General features: G+C 42.5%; 1 protein-coding gene across 20 annotated transcripts in view; it reads right to left on the bottom strand.

The window, feature by feature from the left end:
• mical2b (microtubule associated monooxygenase, calponin and LIM domain containing 2b) overlaps positions 1-21370 on the bottom strand; it is a 130611-nt gene that overhangs the window by 79007 nt on the left and 30234 nt on the right. For all 20 annotated transcript variants that reach the window (XM_037766177.1, XM_037766176.1, XM_037766156.1 and 17 more), the window contains exons 2-7: positions 18470-18864; positions 14150-14357; positions 10345-10461; positions 6183-6284; positions 4131-4286; positions 3885-3985 (exon numbers count right to left, since the gene is read on the bottom strand). In XM_037766177.1, coding sequence (XP_037622105.1) covers positions 3885-3985; positions 4131-4286; positions 6183-6284; positions 10345-10461; positions 14150-14357; positions 18470-18733 — 948 coding nt within the window. In that variant the 5' untranslated portion in view covers positions 18734-18864. The remainder of the gene's footprint in view (positions 1-3884; positions 3986-4130; positions 4287-6182; positions 6285-10344; positions 10462-14149; positions 14358-18469; positions 18865-21370) is intronic.

Raw genomic sequence — 21370 nt, 5'->3', positions numbered from 1 at the left:
TTAGATTAGAGCCTCATTCAGCCTCTGTCTGAAACGCCCTGATTCAGAGCCTGTCTCCTCCCACTCTGCTCTGATTGGTCAGCGTTTCCTGCTCTGCGCTGTCAATCAAACGCCCTCAACACAGCATCACTATCTCCCCCGAGCTCTCTGTGCAGCTCCGTGAGCTACACAGGGAGAAGCAGCAGGAAGAGTTTATAAACTACTTCAAAGTTTATAAACCAGAAACTTCACCCAGCGCACGTTACCGGAGGAATCTGATCCCAAATCAGCGAGAAATGAACAACATCTGCGGTCAAGATTCCAGGTTTTTCTCAGGTAAATAATGCTATTTATACATGCTACCGCTATGTAGCTACATGCTACCGCTATGAGACGGTGTGTAAACACAGCGACCATCAGGGTGGAAAATAGAAGATGTGAAACAGTAGTCAGTTCATTATTTCTGGCAAAAGACACCTGATAAATGTAGTAAAGTAATCAGAGTAATGGTATATTATTTACTGTAGGAGCTGTCTCTGTGTTACCATGACTACAGACCGGTTAACGTTACACTCACCTGAGCTTAGCCTGCCGTAGTTTACAGTAGCTGAAATAGACTTTATGGTGTACCATGTCAACATAACTGCAGGTGGGATTAAAAATGCGGTGTATAATTAATATTGTCATCTGTCTACTCAAATAAAGTTTGACTGTGAAACAGAAATGTGTTGTGTTGCTTACAGTCACTATTTACTACCTGTACTCTTCTACATGCATAACATCAAATCAATGTTTCATATCAGCTGTTTAAACAGTGTAATTACATAAAGCCTTTGTGAAAGAACATGTAATATTTATCTCAGATGATGGGAGTTTCTGCTGGTTCTTGCAGACTAACAGAAGTAGGAGCAGACTTTGCTTATAGTTAAGAGGCGGACCAGAGAGAGTCACTCTGTGGGCGGGGTCACCTAGCTGCAGGTTCTCCGTTGTTCTAACAGGAAACCCTTATATGGCATGAAATTCGTCACCGACGTCACAGGAGTAAGGAAAAGCTGCAAAGTGATTTTCTACACCCATTTCCGGACAAACGGAGCAGGAGAAAAAGAGAGGATGGTCTTTTATGATACTATGGTGACCTGTAGACACACTGGGGACAGATATTGATGTTTAAAAGACATGGAAAAGTTCATTTTGCATAATAGGTGACCTTTAAGTGGGGAGGGCTGCAGCACGTTGAGTCGACCAATCAGCAGCCAGACAGGGACTGTGTGGGTCTAATGACCAATCACTTAATCCAACTGTTTGTCCAAGTTACTCCCTCTTCCTTGGTTTTACTCTAGATGATTCAACTTTACATTTTTTATTAACTTTCACTTTTTTAAATCTTGTATTTATGTAAATAGTTACGTAATGACGTCACTGATATGCAAATTGGTATGTGACAGATTTATGGGCTAAATTAATCTACATTAGACCAGAAGCAGCAACAAAACTGCTGGTACACACCATGAAAACAGGCAGGTCATCACACCAACAACGGCGTTTTAAAATGAAAATGATCTCCGTCCAGACAAGTGTTTTAGGGCCGTATCAGAATGAATCTCCGTCTATACTACCACACCTGAAAACGCACATCAAATGACCATTCACGTACCACACTGGGCACGTACACTGGGCATGTGTAAACAGGAAGCAGCGCTGGACACAGGAATTGATGCAAAGCGCTCAAATAATACTGTAGCTTGCCTCCTGCGCATGTAGGCAGTAGCATCATTATAAAATGCAGAATTTAACAGCACAACAACTGCTAGCAGAGACAACAAGGTCAGCAACGCTTGGAACTGGTTATCCATGTTGAAATGAACCACTGGTGGTCGAGGCTGATGTCGTTTGTTTTCTTCCCGAAAAGGTTCACGTGATGGGGCGTGACGAATCAGGGAAGGTCACGTCATGACCGATGAGACCCAATCAAGAGGCGAACGTGGGTGTCTGCGTCATTGTTATCAAAGGTCTCCGTTTCTGTCCGTCCAGACTAAAACGTGACTCCCGGAGGTTTAAAACTAAAACGGGGTCAGCAGTGTTTTCGTACGTCTTTGTTTTAGGGGCTCAAAAACGCCGCAGTAGTGTGGACGCTAGGCATAAACGGAGCAAAAGTTATGCGTTTTCAAAAAAAAACATTGGGGTAGGCCTACTACTGCATTTATGTGAAAAATTGTATAAATCCTTTTATTACTCCAGAGGGAGCTGCGATGTCACAGAGTCAGACTACAAGTTTAGAAATTAAAAACCATCTGGAGGTGTGGAGGTCGAAAGAAGTGAGCTCATCAGACCTCTGTAGCTCCTCATCTCTGCTGCAGGTTACATCAGCCACTACTAGCATAACACACCCCAATCGCCCAACGAACTGTTGACTATGGGGTCAGATCAGCCTCAATATTCACAAATGTATTTTGTGATATATATATATAAATGACTCCTCACAAAAATATTTTAATTATTATAAAGAGTTATCGTTGTATATAAATGTAAAACATATCCACATAAAAAAATAAGGTTCACAAATACATTTCTGATGAACACACAACTATGTCTTGTTTTAAATAAATGTAATAGAAATATACACATATATGTATTTTAAAGTATTTGCAATTTTCATCAAAACATATTGGGATGTTGTTACATTTATATACGGGGCGGCTGTGGCTCAGAGGGTAGAGGAGGTCGTCCACCAATCGGAAGGTCGGTGGTCGATGTGTCCTTGAGCAAGACACTAAACCCCAAACTGCTCCCGAAGGCATAGCCATCGGTGTGTGAATGAGTCTTTAGATTAGATCCTGATGGGCAAAGTTGGCACCTTAGCAGCCTCTGCCATCAGTGTGTGAATGGGTGTGTGAATGGGTGAATGCTGACATGTAGTGTAAAGCGCTTTGAGTGGTCTGAGGACTAGAAAAGCGCTATATAAATGCAAGTCCATTTACCATTTACCATTTATATACAAACTGTTGAACCTGCATTTACAAACTGCTGTCATGTGTCAACTTCAACGCATCTCTGTGGGTTTTATGAGACTCCCCTGACCTTAATACATCCATGCCCTGACGTGCACCGATCTGCAAATGCATTTTTTTCAATAGGGAATTATCTGTAGCCAATCAGATGTCTCCCTCCTTATCAGCCAATCACATGAGCGTGTCCCCACGAGGGTATAATTTAGGTCATGCCCAGGGTGAACGCTGACAGGGAAATTAGTCAGACAGCTGGCTTTGGTGAAGTGGTCCAAACGTTGGACTGGTGCATCCAGCTAAGAGTTGAAACAATCAAACGTGGGCAGATACGTCTGTAAAGATCCCCAAAAGAATCCAAACAAAGAGCTACAGCGACTGGACTGAAGGTTTCATCCATGAAGGAGAGACCACCGGCACCTGCCCTGTTGCTATTAGACAGCTGGCTAATGCTAACGCTAGCTAATGTTGGCTGATGTTAGTTGGCTATATGTTTGTTTTTCAACTGAATTCAATACAGATCCCTGTATTTGTCCCTGAGGGGTAGCCTAATTGCAGAGGCTCGTACAGTAGTACAATTAACACAATACAGGAAAAATGTAAACATCTTGAGTTAAAAATAATTGATACTAATATAGTACTAATAAATGATGATACTAGTAGGATACTTATAGTAGTGCAATTACAATATAGTGCAGTATACACAGTATATGTATGGATATAAAAAAATGGATGAATGAAGAAGCCATGTGCAAGTCTGTGTGCGTGTGTGTGTGTGTGTGTGTGTGCGTGTGTGTGTGTGTGTGTGTGTATGTGCGTGTGTGTTTGTGTGTGTTTGTGTAAATGTGTGTGTGTGTGTGTGTGTGTGTGTGTGTGTGTGTGTGTGTGTGCGTGCAAACTCACATTTCTGATGACTCCTTTGTCCAGCAGGCTCTGCTTCTTTGCCGTCATGACAAAGTAGTGGGTGTTGTCTCTGTAGTAAACTATATTCTCCAGGTCAATTCCTGTAAACAGGAGCAGGTTAACTTAACAAAGGGGACTTAAATGCTGCAAGAAAGAGCAATTAGAGTGGGAGAAGCAACCTGACCATCAGAGAAAATTGGTCTTTGGAGTCTGGGCTGCTGGTGTCACATTGTTTTTCTAATTCACCTGTCTCCTCCCTGAGTTCCAGAAAGAACTTCTGGTTAAAGATGAATGCCACGCCACTGATTTCCTCCACTCTTGCCTCTGCTGTGGTGTTTCTGTTGACAAAGTTAGCCGTGATGGCGATGGCCAACTTCCCTCGAAACTCTTTGCGACCAAAACCTGCCAAGAGGGGAAGAAAAACCTGAGCAACAAACCCTGCAGAGGGAAACCTGTGGTGAAAAATATGTCATTAACCGATGATTTTAAACTATATAAATTAGGGCTGGGATGATACTCCTATCCCCCAATTCGATACTATCACCATACTTGGGTGCAGATTCGATATGTATTGCGATTTTTAAGTATTGTGATTTGATATTACGATTTATTGTGATTTTTGTTAACTTTTTTAACACTAGACCATGGGAACAAGTTGAATCATACACTTCTAGAGACTTTTACTTTGGAAAATATCTCAATGAATCCAGTAAGAATGTTTGATTTTCAGCATGTATGTAGTCAGAGATGTCCTGAAGTCAAATATATCAGGATCATTGTCAGGAATTATTTATTACATATTTTCCACCAACCCAAAAATCAAAGAATAAAGACATTTCCCTCACAGATTAGTGGTATTTTCTTTTTAATTTATAAGGGACATGTAATGTTTTATACTTCTGGTGAATATAATCCATCAATCTTATTTCCATAGATGTATTTTGTAGATACAGTTCCCTTTGTTAACACCTTATTTTGAAAAGTGGACGTAGTCCCACATGTCTACTTCCTCTAACTTCTCCAAGGTGGTCTCTAGCTCTGCCGTCAGCTCCGTTCTCTTTATCCATCCATGGTCAGCTCCATCGGGGCCGTTTGAATGCAGGGAACAGAAATGTCAGTATCTGGGTGCTCTACAGTTTTACATTTGTAATAACAAAAAGTGCTTTGACTGCAACAAACATTTTTCTTAGGACTCATTTGGAACCATATCAACCGCCGTAGTTTATCCCACAGCACCACTCCTATTTGTCTATTAAGTCTTTTTTCTTCGGAAGGTTCCTGACTACGTGAAATGACTGGGAGGTATCTGAGTAGCAGCCATGGTAAGAGCTGGTCCAATCCTCTAAATGCTGAGGAAAGGTGCTTCCTGTCCTATAGCATCAGATACACTGGAGCATCCTTTAAAAAGAAATGGAGAAAATGTCGTCCCACAATTCCTTGCGGCCGCAACATTTAAAGCGACGCACCATTCGGCCGTTCATGAAAACAAACAATATGCCTCTCATGCATAGATTTAACCATGATTTTCATACAGTCATATACTAATCGGGATACCTGTTGATAAATGAGTGGACAGTGACAACCATTTTGTCTCACTTTATTTTTAAATTTCTTACTGATAACATTTTTATGTAAACAAATATATGTTTTTTTTAAAGAATACATCCACAGAGCTTTAAGAAAGGTGCTGAATAAAAGTATTACTTTTCCTGAAAAAAATTATTATGATTGTGAATTAATCATTTTTAAAATTTTGACGGGTTCAAATTGAATGTTTTGTTTATCTCCGTGGAAGATATCTGACGTTTGGTTCACAAGCCTTGTGAGCCAATAGTAAAACGAGGTTGGTATCACGTGGCATCTCTGGGTTGTCAGTTAATGGCTGAGATTGATGGAAAGTGTCTGGAAACGACTTGTTGTAAAGTGAATGTAATGGAACGGAGGAGGGAGAAGGCGACATCTAGTGACTGAATGTTATCAACGTTATCGATAGCACCTTATATAGCCTGCATGCATCAGCATGGTGAGAATGAACGGGCCGAAGTGTCAGATGCACTGTTTATAGTCCATCTTCTACGGCTGACCTGCGTCAGGGTCGCATCATAATCACAGAGCCTAGTGAAGTCCAGTCGGACTCTCTGAACACCACGGTTATCTTTTCCTGAGTCCTTCTGAATTCTCCTTCTCATCTTTCCTTGACCTCATGACGTTTTCCATCGAGGTCAAGGAGAAGTGGTTAGGAAAAGACATTAGGACGTAATTTTTGGACTTTTCGGCCCCAGCCCCGGTTGTTCTCACCGTCTAATGTGTTTTTGCGTCCATCGGCTCCAATCACTACATCAAAATCAAAGTCTGAGACAGGAGCGCTGGAGGGCCGGACTTCTGCTCGCCACCCAGGACCTGAAGAAGAACACACCAAACCAAGTTGATTATTTCTATTCCATAACATACATGTGATCTAAAGAGAGTTTAAGTGAATAACTGAAGGAGAGGCGAAGAGACAAAACTCTGGTGCGTTTTTGACAACAGCTGCTAGTTGGCGCTGCTGTAGCGCTGCCGCCATTTTGGACTGAAAACACCAATGAGTGTGTGTTCACGGATGTGTAAAAAGACGTCTGTAAATCAGAGGATAGAAATCAACCTCCAGTAGGAACACTTACATATCCTCATTTAAACCACAATGTCCTAAAAGTAGTAAAATGAACTAACAGCTGAATCCAGAGTTATTTTCCTCGCCATAATGAACGGTCATCAGACCCACGAGACCGCACCGCCCTGCACGCTCATGTCACATATCTGGTTCTGCCAGCTTCCTGCTAGCTGTATGCGGCTGTAATAATGGATATATTGGCTGTAATTCATCACTTTTCTTATCTTCTAAAACACCGTATGGCTGTATGCTGTAAACCTGTACCGTGGTGGATGTATTAACTTCTCTGTTCCCAAACAACCGGCTATCGGCCAGTAGCTAGTAACGCTAGTAGCTAGTAGTGCTAGTAGCATGACATCAACAGGATTTAATGGAGTTGTTTATTTACTACACGCAGTGCAAAAGACCAGGACACAACCTCTTCTACATCCATGGTCTGTGGTCTAGTGGACCCTCTTCTACATCCATGGTCTGTGGTCTATTGGACCCTCTTCTACATCCATGTCTGTGGTCTATTGGACCCTCTTCTACATCCATGGTCTGTGGTCTACTGGACCCTCTTCTACATCCATGGTCTATTGGACCCTCTTCTACATCCATGGTCTGTGGTCTACTGGACCCTCTTTTACATCCATGTTCTGTGGTCTATTGGACCCTCTCCTACATTTATGGTCTGTGGTCTATTGGACCCTCTTCTACATCCATGGTCTGTGGTCTATTGGACCCTCTTCTACATCCATGGTCTGTGGTCTGTCGGACCCTCTTCTACATCCATGGTCTGTGGTCTATTGGACCCTCTTCTACATCCATGGTCTGTGGTCTGTTGGACCCTCTTCTAAATCCATGGTCTGTGGTCTATTGGACCCTCTTCTACATCTATGGTCTCTGGTCTATTGGACCCTCTTCTACATCCATGGTCTATGGTCTATTGGAACCTCTTCTACATCCATGGTCTGTGGTCTATTGGACCCTCTTCTATATCCATGGTCTGTGGTCTACTGGACCCTCTTCTACATCCATGGTCTGTGGTCTATTGGACCCTCTTCTACATCCATGGTCTGTTGGGCCCTCTTCTACATCCATGGTCGGTTTGACCCTCTTCTACATCCATGGTCTGTGGTCTATTGGACCCTCTTCTACATCCATGTCTGTGGTCTATTGGACCCTCTTCTACATCCATGGTCTGTGGTCTACTGGACCCTCTTCTACATCCATGGTCTATTGGACCCTCTTCTACATCCATGGTCTGTGGTCTACTGGACCCTCTTTTACATCCATGTTCTGTGGTCTATTGGACCCTCTCCTACATTTATGGTCTGTGGTCTATTGGACCCTCTTCTACATCCATGGTCTGTGGTCTACTGGACCCTCTTCTACATCCATGGTCTGTGGTCTATTGGACCCTCTTCTACATCCATGGTCTGTGGTCTGTCGGACCCTCTTCTACATCCATGGTCTGTGGTCTATTGGACCCTCTTCTACATCCATGGTCTGTGGTCTGTTGGACCCTCTTCTAAATCCATGGTCTGTGGTCTATTGGACCCTCTTCTACATCTATGGTCTCTGGTCTATTGGACCCTCTTCTACATCCATGGTCTATGGTCTATTGGAACCTCTTCTACATCCATGGTCTGTGGTCTATTGGACCCTCTTCTATATCCATGGTCTGTGGTCTACTGGACCCTCTTCTACATCCATGGTCTGTGGTCTATTGGACCCTCTTCTACATCCATGGTCTGTTGGGCCCTCTTCTACATCCATGGTCGGTTTGACCCTCTTCTACATCCATGGTCTGTGGTCTGTTGGACCCTCTTCTACATCCATGGTCTGTGGTCTATTGGACCCTCTTCTACATCTATGGTCTCTGGTCTATTGGACCCTCTTCTACATCCATGGTCTATGGTCTATTGGACCCTCTTCTACATCCATGGTCCGTGGTCTATTGGACCCTCTTCTACATCCATGGTCTGTGGTCTATTGGACCCTATTCTACATCCATGGTCTGTGGTCTATTGGACCCTCTTCTACATCCATGGTCTGTGGTCTATTGGACCCTCTTCTACATCCATGGTCTGTGGTCTGCTGGACCCTCTTCTACATCCATGGTCTGTGGTCTATTGGACCCTCTTCTAAATCCATGGTCTGTGGTCTATTGGACCCTCTTCTAAATCCATGGTCTGTGGTCTACTGGACCCTCTTCTACATCCATGGTCTGTGGTCTATTGGACCCTATTCTAAATCCATGGTCTGTGGTCTGTTGGACCCTCTTCTCCATCCATGGTCTGTGGTCTACTGGACCCTCTTCTAAATCCATGGTCTGTGGTCTGTTGGACCCTCTTCTACATCCATGGTCTGTGGTCTACTGGACCCTCTTCTACATCCATGGTCTGTGGTCTATTGGACCCTCTTCTAAATCCATGGTCTGTGGTCTATTGGACCCTATTCTACATCCATGGTCTGTGGTCTATTGGACCCTCTTCTACATCCATGGTCTGTGGTCTATTGGACCCTCTTCTACATCCATGGTCTGTGGTCTATTGGACCCTCTTCTACATCCATGGTCTGTGGTCTACTGGACCCTCTTCTACATCCATGGTCTGTGGTCTATTGGACCCTCTTCTACATCCATAGTCTGTGGTCTATTGGACCCTCTTCTAAATCCATGGTCTGTGGTCTGTTGGACCCTCTTCTACATCCATGGTCTGTGGTCTACTGGACCCTCTTCTAAATCCATGGTCTGTGGTCTGTTGGACCCTCTTCTACATCCATGGTCTGTGGTCTATTGGACCCTCTTCTACATCCATGGTCTGTGATCTATTGGATTCCATTTTGGATCCTTGACATGAAAAAGTTTGAGATTGATCTCAGAATCTGTGTGCTGGATTTTTCTAACTTCCATTTATGTCCATCGCTCACTTTCTGCTCCTCTGGGAAGCAGCCGGGCTAAAGTTTAATAAATAAATAAGTAAATAGTTATAATAGTATGAATATTTATAATATTTTATTGTTCAACACAGGACATTTCAGTAGAGACATTCAATATGACAATAGAACAGAATTAATTTAGTTTTACTTTTTTTCTCTGGGTGCTGATGTTGCAATGGAACAACTAATTGGTAAATGGACTTGGACTTATATAGCGCTTTTCTAGTCTTTCGACCACTCAAAGCGCTTTACACTACATGTCAGCATTCACCCATTCCAACTTTGCCCATCAGGATCTAATCTAAATACTCATTCACACACCGATGGCTATGCCTTCGGGAGCAATTTGGGCTCAAGGACACATCGACATGTGACCCGGAGCAGCCGGGGATCGAACCACCGACCTTCCGATTGGTGGACAACCTGCTCTACCCTCTGAGCCACAGCCGCCCGATAATTGTCTTTCACTCCTTATTCTGAGCATGTGAGGTTATTTCTCAGCTGCCACACAGCAGCTACAGCATGTTGCTCAGTCCTCTAAGTACACGAATGCTTGTGATTGTGTTCCCTGGAGTGTTAAAGTGCCAAATGAGTCCCCATACGCTATATTTAGGACACTTGGCATTAGAAGGGCAAACTCTAGAACTAAAATGGAACTATCAGCAGACTCCATCAATAGACTTGGGTTATTTTCCACACAGTTTGCTATAAATGCTGACACTGCAGACGCCTCCTCTCTAGGAAACTTTCTAATCGCTTCAACATACGGATTTTGTTAGCATATTCCATATATTTCCATATATAGCTGAGATATGCAGGCGAGTCCCTGCGTGTCACTGCCACTCATGACCCTTTAACATACGGATAACACACATGCAGACTTACTGCCGTCGGTCTGCTCTGCCGGCGGCTCCACCAGTTTGACGAACTCCAGGTTGACGTGAATCTCCACTCCCAGAATCAGACTCACTTTGAGCAGCATCAGCTGCAGCTGGCGGATACCTGCAGTGGATACACACACATATGCACATGCAGATATTGGTTATCCAAAAAGCACACAAAGCAGATGTGCATTTTAAACTAGGGCTGACTTGAGATGAGCTTACTAAGCTTTAATTTACTTTAAGGCAGCGAGCTGTTATCACTGCATCTGCCACCTGGCACATAGAGGTTGGAGCTTAAAATACAGGAAATAGTTAGCTTAATGACCCAATTAATATAGAACGTTTGTCCATCTGATATAATATGTTTAAAGGCCGACACCAGATAATCACATTTTGAAGCTGATGTTACAAGACCATTTCTGTTTATTGACCTGCTGTTTAGGAACATAACTAGGAATGTGGACTTTGAAAAGGTTATAAACAACTCATATAAAAACTTAGAAGAAAAAAAAGGTTCTTCAATGTGTGGCAGCTGCCAATTCTCTGGTGCTTAGTGGGGAGTGATTAGAGGGTTATTCAGTTCACCTGTTGCGCAGGGTGTGGGGACTGGCTCTTAAATGATAGTTGAGAGCAGCTTGGTGCATTCCCCTCTTGGCCAATCAGGGTGTAACGACGCCCTTTCTGTAGGGCTTAAAAGAGGAGGGAAACTGCACACCCAGGGTACGTTCCAAAGCTCTTAATTTTCATTTCCTCGCTCCTCGATCCTCGCTTGAACCGGAAGTTGTTCTGGTGCGCCATTTTGAAGACCCAAAGCCCTTATTTGTGCATCGAGGAGCGAGGATCGAGGATCGAGGAGGCTTGCCGGAGGAGCTATGAGCGAGGATACACCAGTGTATCCTGCACGGAAGTCTTTTACCGACCGACACGCCCCCTTATTGGATATCAGTTACTGATTGGACGCTGCTGCCGATCAGACTGATCTGATAACTTTACCTCTCAACATCACTGAGTTTTATACCGGAGTGAAAACAGATCACATATTAAACATTTTATAGTTTAGTTGTCTTCTGATTCACCATCTAGTTCAAATCTGTGTTAACTGACGCTCTGAACAGCAGCAGAAGGACCTGCAGTATCTCTGCTTCACACACCGCCAGTGAAGCAGTCTGTCACTGAGAGGGGTTTATAAAACCTGACAAACTGACTTAAAATAACTTTATTTATTTATTAGAATGATTTGTCTTTTCATGATCTGTTATTTCCCCCGTTAACTTTTATTAATGAAACTATTAAAGTCAGAGAGAAAAGGAGAGTCTGTCTGTCAGCAACAAACACCTTTTACATCATTTATCCTCATTTCCATTCAGTCACATGAGGCTGATGATTCCTGAACGTCGGTTTGATATGAGTTACATCATTTACATTTCCCTTTAGCCTAATAAATAATGTCCAGTGTTCAAAAAACACCACAGTCATATTCTGGGTTATGAAATAATGAGCTCACAATCAGAATATCAATAACTACAGACGCTAATAATGAATAAATAGTATAAAGAGCACTTGTCTTTATTAGTATTAGTACAGTTCAGACATAAACAGCTGTTAAAGCTGACTGACAGCTGATCCAGATGTGATCAGCTGCTGCTGTCATCAGAAACGGACGTCGCTTCACGTGACGCTTCAGAGGAAACGACCGTCCCATGTCGCTTAAATCGTATTTCCTCGTTTCCTCTCTCCTCGCATGGTTTCCTTGCGTCTCTCCATGCTTCCCTGGTGGGAGGGACTAAGACGCAAGGATGAGACGCAAGTGAGGGAAACAGAGATGCAATTAAGAGCTTTGGCATGCACCCCCAGTGTCATTCTGATCTCTCTTTCACTCAATGCAACATGTGTTATCAGCAAAACCAGAAACTCTGGTCTGTTTTAGGCCCTTTTGAGATTCTGTGCTCTTTGTGTCTTGTTTATTGAGAGTGTTGACTATCCTAGTTGGGGAAACAAAATAAATACCAATCAATTGGGTTACCTGCACTGGGACGGTTAGGTGCTATTTGTGCAAGAATCTGGCTTGCCTTACGATAGCCTAACGCCTGCAGGCTGTATTTTGTTATTCTCTTCATTTGTTGATTTTCAATGAAACCCTTTATACCCATTTCTTTTAGTGTATTTTATTTGGGAAAACTTTAAAGGAGGGTAAAAGGAAAAATAAAACCAATATTTCAGTTTCCTTAATTGTTTGTTATTGTAGAGGCATTTGTTCATTATTATTATTAAGGAGGCATTTTATTTTATATTATGTGGATGGGAACTGTTTTTCAGTCTTCTGACTGAACAACTAAAGTCTGGGAAAATCAGTACCGCCACAAATGATTCTTATTTTGTTAAGAACATACTTCAACATAAGGCAATACATACTTAAACTCTATGTATTCTGTTCCTGAGCAGTAGGGATGCACCAATCCAACTTATTTTCTTCTAATACCTAACTCAGTGTATCTGCCTATACCAAGTTCCAGTCTGATATCTGCTGTTTTCACAAATTGGTGTACATCACTGTGTAGAACTCTTTGGGATTAGTTTTATGTCAGGTAACACGAGGCCATTAAGTATTTAATCCTCTTATCAACATGGGAGTGGACAAATATTAGGTATATGTAAATGTATGTATATATTTATTATTGTAAATCAATTAACAACACAAAACAATGACAGATATTGATCCAGAAACCCTCACAGGTACTGCATTTAGCATAAAACAATATGCTCCAATCATAACATGTCAAACTGCAGCCCAACAGGCAACAACAGCTGTCAAGTGTGTCAGTGTGCTGACTTGACTATGACTTGCCCCAAACTGCATGTGATTATCATAAAGTGGGCATGTCTGTAAAGGGGAGACTCGTGGGTACCCATAGAACCCATTTACATCCACACATCTGGAGGTCAGAGGTCAAAATATACATGACAATTTTTCCTCGCCAACATTTAGTATAAGTTTGCAGCGTTATTTAACCTCCTTCATGAGCTAGTATGGCATGGTTGGTACCGATGGATTCATCAGGTGTTATAGTTTCATATGACACCAGTATCTTCACTCTAGCTTTAAATCTGTTAAAAAGTTGCGTTAAAGAAATAAGTGGTGTTAAAATGAATTTGCGTTATCGCAAATAAAAAAAGAATAAAACACAAAATAAGGCAAATGTGGCACACGTTGGATTTCACAGAGTTAATATAGTTTATACATACGGTCTGCAGCTCAGCAGCAGTTATGGGAGGAAGTTAAGGTTATGAGATGTCCAGCTCATCTTAGAGAGGAGGTATTAATACATGCCACCGTTACTAAAGCTGGACGGGAAGAAACGCCAATGGAAACATCAGAGACAGAGACTGCAGCAAACTAGGCTGCTGGAAAAATCTCCTCTCACAGGTTACAGAGTCACACGGCCAGCACATACTGTACTGCCACAGTGGGAAATACTGAGACAACATGAAGGACAGCTTTTGAGGGGACAGCTTTGGTTTTGTGGCCACACCATGTCAGATGTATCTGCATTGTAGTGATTACACGCACGCAGGCTAAAAAGGTTCCTGACTCCCAGGTTGAGGAAGTTGGTTTTCTGAAACTATTCGACATAATCAAAGAACTATTTCTCTTTCTTCCCAGAGCACTACGAGGAAAAAGGAAAAGGTTTAAATGTTAAGCTTCAGTCAAGTTTCCCACTGTGCGCTCTCTCTTCATCAAAGACATATTGATAAAGGACCAAAAGGAGAGGAGTTGAGAAATAAAGGAGTTGCAGATCGACACTCACTGATGTGGTCGAGGGTGCCGGCGCAGAACTTCCCGTAGAACTTCTTGGCTCCGAGGCCCCTGAGGTCGTGGATGGTGAAGGGCCAGAGGTGGAGCACGTTGTTCCTGGAGAAGGTGTCCCTCTTCTCGATCACCACCACCTTACATCCCAGTAGGGCGAGCTCGATGGCTGTCCGCAGACCACAAGGACCGCCGCCGATGATCAGGCACTGAATAAAAAGCAGCAGAAGAAGTCAAAATGGGGGTGGATGTGGGGGGGGTGAAGGAAAAAGTGGTAGGGATGTTAAGAGAGAGAGAGAGACATAGCATGGAGCATTATTTAGCCTCCTTCTGTAGGTTTACTAGTTTCATATGATGCCAGTATCGTCACTCTAGCTTTAAAACTGAGCCGCTACAATCTCAAAATCACAAGTTGTGTTAATGTGTTAAAGAAATTAGTGGCATTAAAATGAATTTGCGTAAATGCGATATCACGTTAACTTTGACAGCCCTACAGAGAACACAAAAAATAAAGTATTAAATCTACTTTTCTTGTTTCCAACTTTTAAAATGACATTTGTTTTCCATAGATGCCATTTGATTGACATGTGTGTGTCTTGTAATATTGCCTGATAATAACAATAGTAAAGAACATGATTTTTTGCATAGTAACTGAAAAAACAGTACAAAGGTGAGTAGAGAGGGTGTTCTTTCTAGAATTATAATATAGTGTGTGACAGAATATCTTAGCTATATTTACAGTAACTGCCACTGCTGCTCTATCTGCTGTTGGATGGGAAGAGAGAAAAGCAGCAGACAACATCATCAAGTGGAAAGTCTCAAAGGTCCTCTGTGATCACAGTCAACATGTCATTTCCAGGTCATCATGTCGTTTGCCAGTTCACAGTAATAGTGAACATTACCTGGTAAATCAATAAGCACAGCCGTCTGGGATAGGTTAGTTTAAATCACTTTGGGGAGTATGATTTGTGGCAGAACAAAATATACAAAGTTACAGAAATTTAGATTCTAGATACAGAGTTCCAGAAAACAGAGCGCCCACCCAGCTACAGGGCCACCATCTTTCTCCAAACAGCAGTTTCTCCCACAAATATGTCTGGGATAATAACTGAGCTGTTGTTTTTGGCCGGCCCTCAGCCCAACCCAGTTCTGGTAATCTCCCCTCTGTGAGTCTCTGGCCTCTTTCCCCTCCGGATGTCTTATCTTTACCTTCAGATATGAAGTCATTCCAACACTATGCTAAACATGCTGCTTATAATACTGAGACATACTGTACATGGTCAGACAATGGGCAGATCAGCTCATCACATAACATCAACACTATGAGATATCTATCACACTAAATATGTATATGAACTCCCAATGCCGTCTTTGGGCCTCAGTGTAATACTACAATCTGACTAACATACGGTGACAACTTTCCTAAAGTTTCCCCTATAAATCCAACTGAATTTACTCATTCTACTCACTGTACACGCAAAATCCACTTCATTCAGCCTCTCAAAGTTAAGACTACTTTGGTCTAATTACTTATTTGCATATAATTACAGAAATAATCCACTTACATCCACACTGGCAAATGTTTTAATTAGTAAATAAACAAACAAATAAACCATAATTCCCTAAGATTTTGTTTTAGGATTTTTAGGTTTGTAAAAAAAAGTTGATGTTCAATGTGTATGTACAGTATATGTTCAACTCAACAGGACACAGAAAAGGATTATATCTACAGTCAGTCAGTGTACTGTTGTTAATGAATGGTGAGGACCTTTGTAACCTTTCTGTACTGGTCAGTCCCTTTCTGACTGATACCAAACACACTAAATGATGCTACCGTTAGGGTTGGGCAGAATGACGCTAGAAAGCCACAGTGTTAATATCGTTAACTAAAACTATGACGAAATATGTTCATAACCGACCTTTTCCCCCATGACTAAGACGAGACGGCTCCGACGTCGTTAAACACTAACGATGACGATATCAATGTAGTTTAAAAAATAAAAACTTTACCAAAATCTCTCTCGATGTCCTGCACGCACGCACGCACGCACGCACGCGTGCTACTATAATGCATAAAGTTGGGGTTGTTGATTAACACATATGTTTGCATGTTGGCGGTGTGGATTGGCTCTAATGATCCGTCCATCATTAATGAGCACAGTCAGTCAGGAGGACTAACTGAGGAGGAACTGTCTGAACTAGAAAAAAAAGCTGCATTCTTAATTCATTCAACCTGTTTTTAATCAGATAATTAGAACATAAAATCCTATGTGAAATAAATTTGGCCAAATGAGAAATGACAATGACAAATCAGAGCTGATCTGGAGTCTGCCATCCAGCTGCAGTCTATGAGAACCGGCTGTCAATCACTCACTAACTCCGATCAAACGGTCAAACTAGGCAGCGCTGATCAAATATGAATCAATATTCTGTTACTGTAATGTCTATTTCTCTCCTCAGATGTTCTCAGAATCATCTTGTAGTGTACTGTTTAGCTGTAAAATGAGAAAGTTTGTGACCCGGCAGCCATGTTGAGATCAGTTGAGAAAATACCAAGCACCGCCCACCAGCCACCAAACAAGATGATTCTGAGAACATGTGAGGAGAGAAATAGGCACTACAGTAACAGAATATTGATTCATATTTGATCAGTGCTGCCTAGTTTGACCGTTAGATCGGAGTTAGTGAGTGATTGACAGCTGCCTCCGTTGAATGAACAGCCAATAGGAACGCTCTCTCTCTGAAATTACCTGTGATTGGTCAAAGTCTCCTGTCAGAGGTTAGATGTTCTAAAGCCTGAAAACAGAGCTATGAGGAGGAGCAGAAGTCTAGTTTTCTCTCAGAACACTTGAATTACAATACGCTGAAAGGTTATTATGGGATTTTAGCCCAATGACGACAAAGATATTCTGCCTACTGCCAATTAACAGTCAAATTTAAAGTATTTAGGCCTGTGTGTACTTATTATTTTGCTACTTTCATTCTTAAAAAGTCACCAGACCCCAGACCCCCCACTTTGGTTGCGAATTCCTCCCAATCTTTGAGGTGTCAAGGTTGGCAAGTATGCTACTGCTGCTCTACAATACACAACAAGATATGGCATATTGGCACTATGTGGTCAGTGGATCATTTTTACAGCACAGTGCAGAGAAAACAGAGAGAAGCTGGGAAAGCTATAATGACTGACTAGCATGTTAGCGGAGTAGTTCACTACATTGAGTAGTTCACTACAGCGAGTAGTTCACTACAGCGAGTAGTTCACTACAGCGAGTAACCAAGCTCCTACAACCACATATTTCCTGAAGATGTACAAATGAATTTCACTGTTGCCATTGTCCTGTGTGATCACACCTTTACGGCTGTTTGTATGAACCAGCAAACCTCCAACACCGTCAGGTCACAACAACACCTTTTACCTCGCAGTGCTTCCCATTATCCCAGTATATACTCAACCAAACTACTTTCCCGTGTCTATGGCCCTGTTCACACCTGGTATTAACATGCATCCTCAGTGATCACTAGTGGACAGCTCTGAGTACAGGTGTGAACACACTCAAGACGCATTGAGGACACATTGAGATCGGATCTTTCAGACCACATTCAGAGGTGGTCTGGGCCACATATGGCCACATTCTTCTAGCAGTGTGTAGTGAATGTGTCCTGGGCCACATTAAGGACCGCCTACTCATCTGATGTCCTGCTGGGATCCGCGGGATCACTGAGCTCCTCAGGTGAACAGACAGACAGACACGGGCACTTGTCAGCATGGAAACGGCCTCTGTGCTCTACTGTATCCTGTCGGTACAACTGTATTTTATTAAAATTGATCTTGTTTATAGGCTACATATCTACAGACTATCAGACTGGGCACGCAAAGTGCATTATTATAATACTGTCAGAGATGTGTCGCTGTTTTTGTTCCGCTGCTTTGCGGATCAGATCACAATTGGTCACTGAAGACGCATGTGGAGACACATTCTTTTTTTTTTTTTTTTAAGATCATTTTTTGGGGCTTTTTATGCCTTTTATTAAGAGTGATAGTGGTGAAATGGGGGGAGAGAGAGGGGATGACATGCAGAAAGGGCCACAGGTCGGATTCGAACCCCGGGCCGCTACAGCAAAGACTCGCCTATTTGATACATGGGGCGCCCGCTCTACCAGGTGAGCTAACGCGGCGCCCCGAGACGCATTCTAATGGCAGGTGTGAACTGACATACTGAGAGCTGTCCACATGTGATCGGATCACTGAGGACGCATGTTAATACCAGGTCTGAACAGGGCCTATTAGTAGCCTCAAACTCCAGTACAGGGTCTCTCTTACCCTGGTGCCGTGGCAGGCTTTATTCTGGTTGTAGACCTTGTGCTGTGCCCTCTTGTCCAGTTTGGTCCACAGGGCCTTGACCTTCCAGGTGCTGATTGCAGCTTTCAGTGAGCTGTAGAAGTTGCTGTAGTCCAGAGGATCCAGCTCCAGCTGCCTGCAGAGGATGCTGAAGGCCTGCAGAGTCCCTTTACAGGTGGATGCCTTGACAAAGTTCTCAAAGAGCACGCTGGCCTGCGCTGTACGCTCATCCTCCGTCTCACCCATCTGCTCTGATGGTAACGAGTGTCCAGACGCTCTCTCTTCTTCCTCTTCTGCTTCCTTTCCCTGTTCACTCCTCCCACACCGTCAGTACCGGACTCCTATGGCGCGGTGTGTGCTGTCATGCTTAGCTAGTTCTGAAAGAAACAAACAAAGAAAGATTTGTAGTCAGAGACACAAAATCAAGAACCCAGGTGATCCGTCCTACATCCTGTGCCAATCCGGTCTCACAGGAAGGCGTATAAATACCATGACACTACACGGACATTCAACGTGTCATGAGTACGCATTTTAGAGTTTTCGCGTGGCATTTGTACGCAACGCAAACATCCGCAGTTCGGTTTAAGCAAGAAAACCACGTAGTTAGGGTAAGGGAAAACATCATGGTTGGGCTTAAAATAAGTAAGTAAACTAAGTAAAACATGTACGGAAACAACTACGGAAAACACGTCACAGACATCAATAATATGACAATATGACAAACTTACAAAACAAAACACCGGTCAACAAGGGTCTGGAACACGGTCTAGACCTTGGGCCTGTACTACCAAGCAGGATTTGGCGTTAGTGAGGTAACTTAAGGGTTTTCAGTCCTACGACGGGGGATCACTTCTTACCGGGGTAGATCACCATGGTAACTGATGCTGAACAGCTAACCTGCTCCGGAGCAGGTTATGTTCCAGATAAGAGATCAAGTTGTATAAAAGCACCTCCTACTGACCAATCAGAGCTCTGTATGCAGATCGTATGATAATATTACACAAATATGAAGAAGTTACAGTCATAATCAGACTAAGTCATCACAGTTTAAACTGACAGATGCAGGAAGAACAGCTGGATTTATGCTGTGGGTGTTTACCGCTTTGAATTATGTTTTTATACCAATTTCTTTACTTGCTCTCAAGTCCATTTCACACCGCCGGAGACGGGGATGCAGCTGAAAGGTTGAAGTAGTCATACACACCACAACTTTACCAAATGTATAATGGAAGTGTAATCCATTCATCCATTACACTACTAAAAGCTATTTATATTTCAATCAGGAGAGACCCCGTATGGATTGAACAATCATTTATTACATGGTACATGATAGAAGAATAGTGCAAAGTCTTTGGCGATTAGACTCCATCGTGATGTAGTATATAAAAGGGGGTAGTGATGCCGTGATGAGATTAGGATATATTCCCTTGGTTTGTATCACATGCCACTCAGCTGACAGTAGACTTGTCCATGTCTGTGATTGGTCAGATGCTGTAAACCCCACCCCTTTCATGTGACAGGCTCACAGCTGGACTGAGCAACCCTGGGTTGATTTACCGAGTTGATAACCAGCATCGTAGGACTGCTTAGCTTGATCTCGCTTGTTAGGGTTAGTGAAGCCAGATAAGGAGTAGATACCCTGGGTATGTTGAACTCGTTTCGTAGTACAGGCCTCTGGTTAAAAGTCCAGTGTTAGTTGGACCTTGTTGGACCTGCCCACCTCCCCACCCGACCACCATAAGCGGTCTTTCTTTCTTTTTATACTACGTCATTAACTCTTACCATAGCATTTATACGTGGATGTGTTTACATTACAGTCAGTGCAGGATACATGGCGTACACATGACACGAGGACATCAAGAAAGGCATTCTTATTGCACGCTAAACGTCTTGTGCATTATTGTGGCATTTATACACCTGTGCATATAATTCCAAGTTGTTGAGATGGTGATCACTGACAACTAAAACTGTCTTCCTGCACATTTTCCTCCGTATAACCACAGCTGTTTTCCATAGCTCATTTTATTGTGTAAACTAAAGTAATGAACAGGAGATATGCATAAATACAGTAAACTACTGTCCAATGCTAATCTCTGCAATAAATACTGCACTGATGAAGATTATAACATTTGTTGAAACTATTTTGTTCACCTGGTGGTAAAATAACATTAATGGCATTACATGAGCTTGCATCACATGTTTCAGGTGTTTGAGTAAACATAGAAACTACAGACACAATAAACACCTGAAACATGTGATGCAAGCTCATGTAATGCTATTAATATTGACAGCACATGGAGTCAACAGATAAGTGCACAGGATTTACATTTCTAATAGGAAATACATTAAATAGGTTTGAAATATATCAATATTTTCTAGAGCTATCAAAGTTAAAGTGATAATAACGTGTTAAAGCAAATTCGTTTTAACGCCACTAATTTCTTTAACGCATTAACACAACTTGTGATTTTTAGGTCATAGCGGGCTTCTGACACCATATGCAACTAGGAATCAGCGGTATCAACCATGTCTTAGCTTGTCATGAAGGAGGTTAAATAACGCTCCAAACTAAATGTTGGCGAGGAAAAACGTTCATGTCCATTTTCAAAGTGGTCCCTTGACCTCTGACCTCCAGATCAGTGAATGTAAATGGGTTCTATGGGTACCCACGAGTCTCCCCTTTACAGACATGCCCACTTTATGATAATCACATGCAGTTTGGGTCAAGTCAGCACACTGACACACTGACAGCTGTTGTTGCCTGTTGGGCTGCAGATTACCATGTTATGATTGGAGCATATTGTTTTATGCTAAATGCAGTACCTGTGAGGGTTTCTGGACAATATCTGTTATTGTTTTGTGTTGTTAATTGTTTTCCAATAA

Source organism: Sebastes umbrosus, chromosome 4 (genome assembly GCF_015220745.1).
Source record: "Sebastes umbrosus isolate fSebUmb1 chromosome 4, fSebUmb1.pri, whole genome shotgun sequence".
NCBI classification, from domain to species: domain Eukaryota; kingdom Metazoa; phylum Chordata; class Actinopteri; order Perciformes; family Sebastidae; genus Sebastes; species Sebastes umbrosus.
The sequence above is the reverse complement of the archived record's forward strand: the minus strand, read 5'-3'. Positions and strand labels throughout refer to the sequence as shown.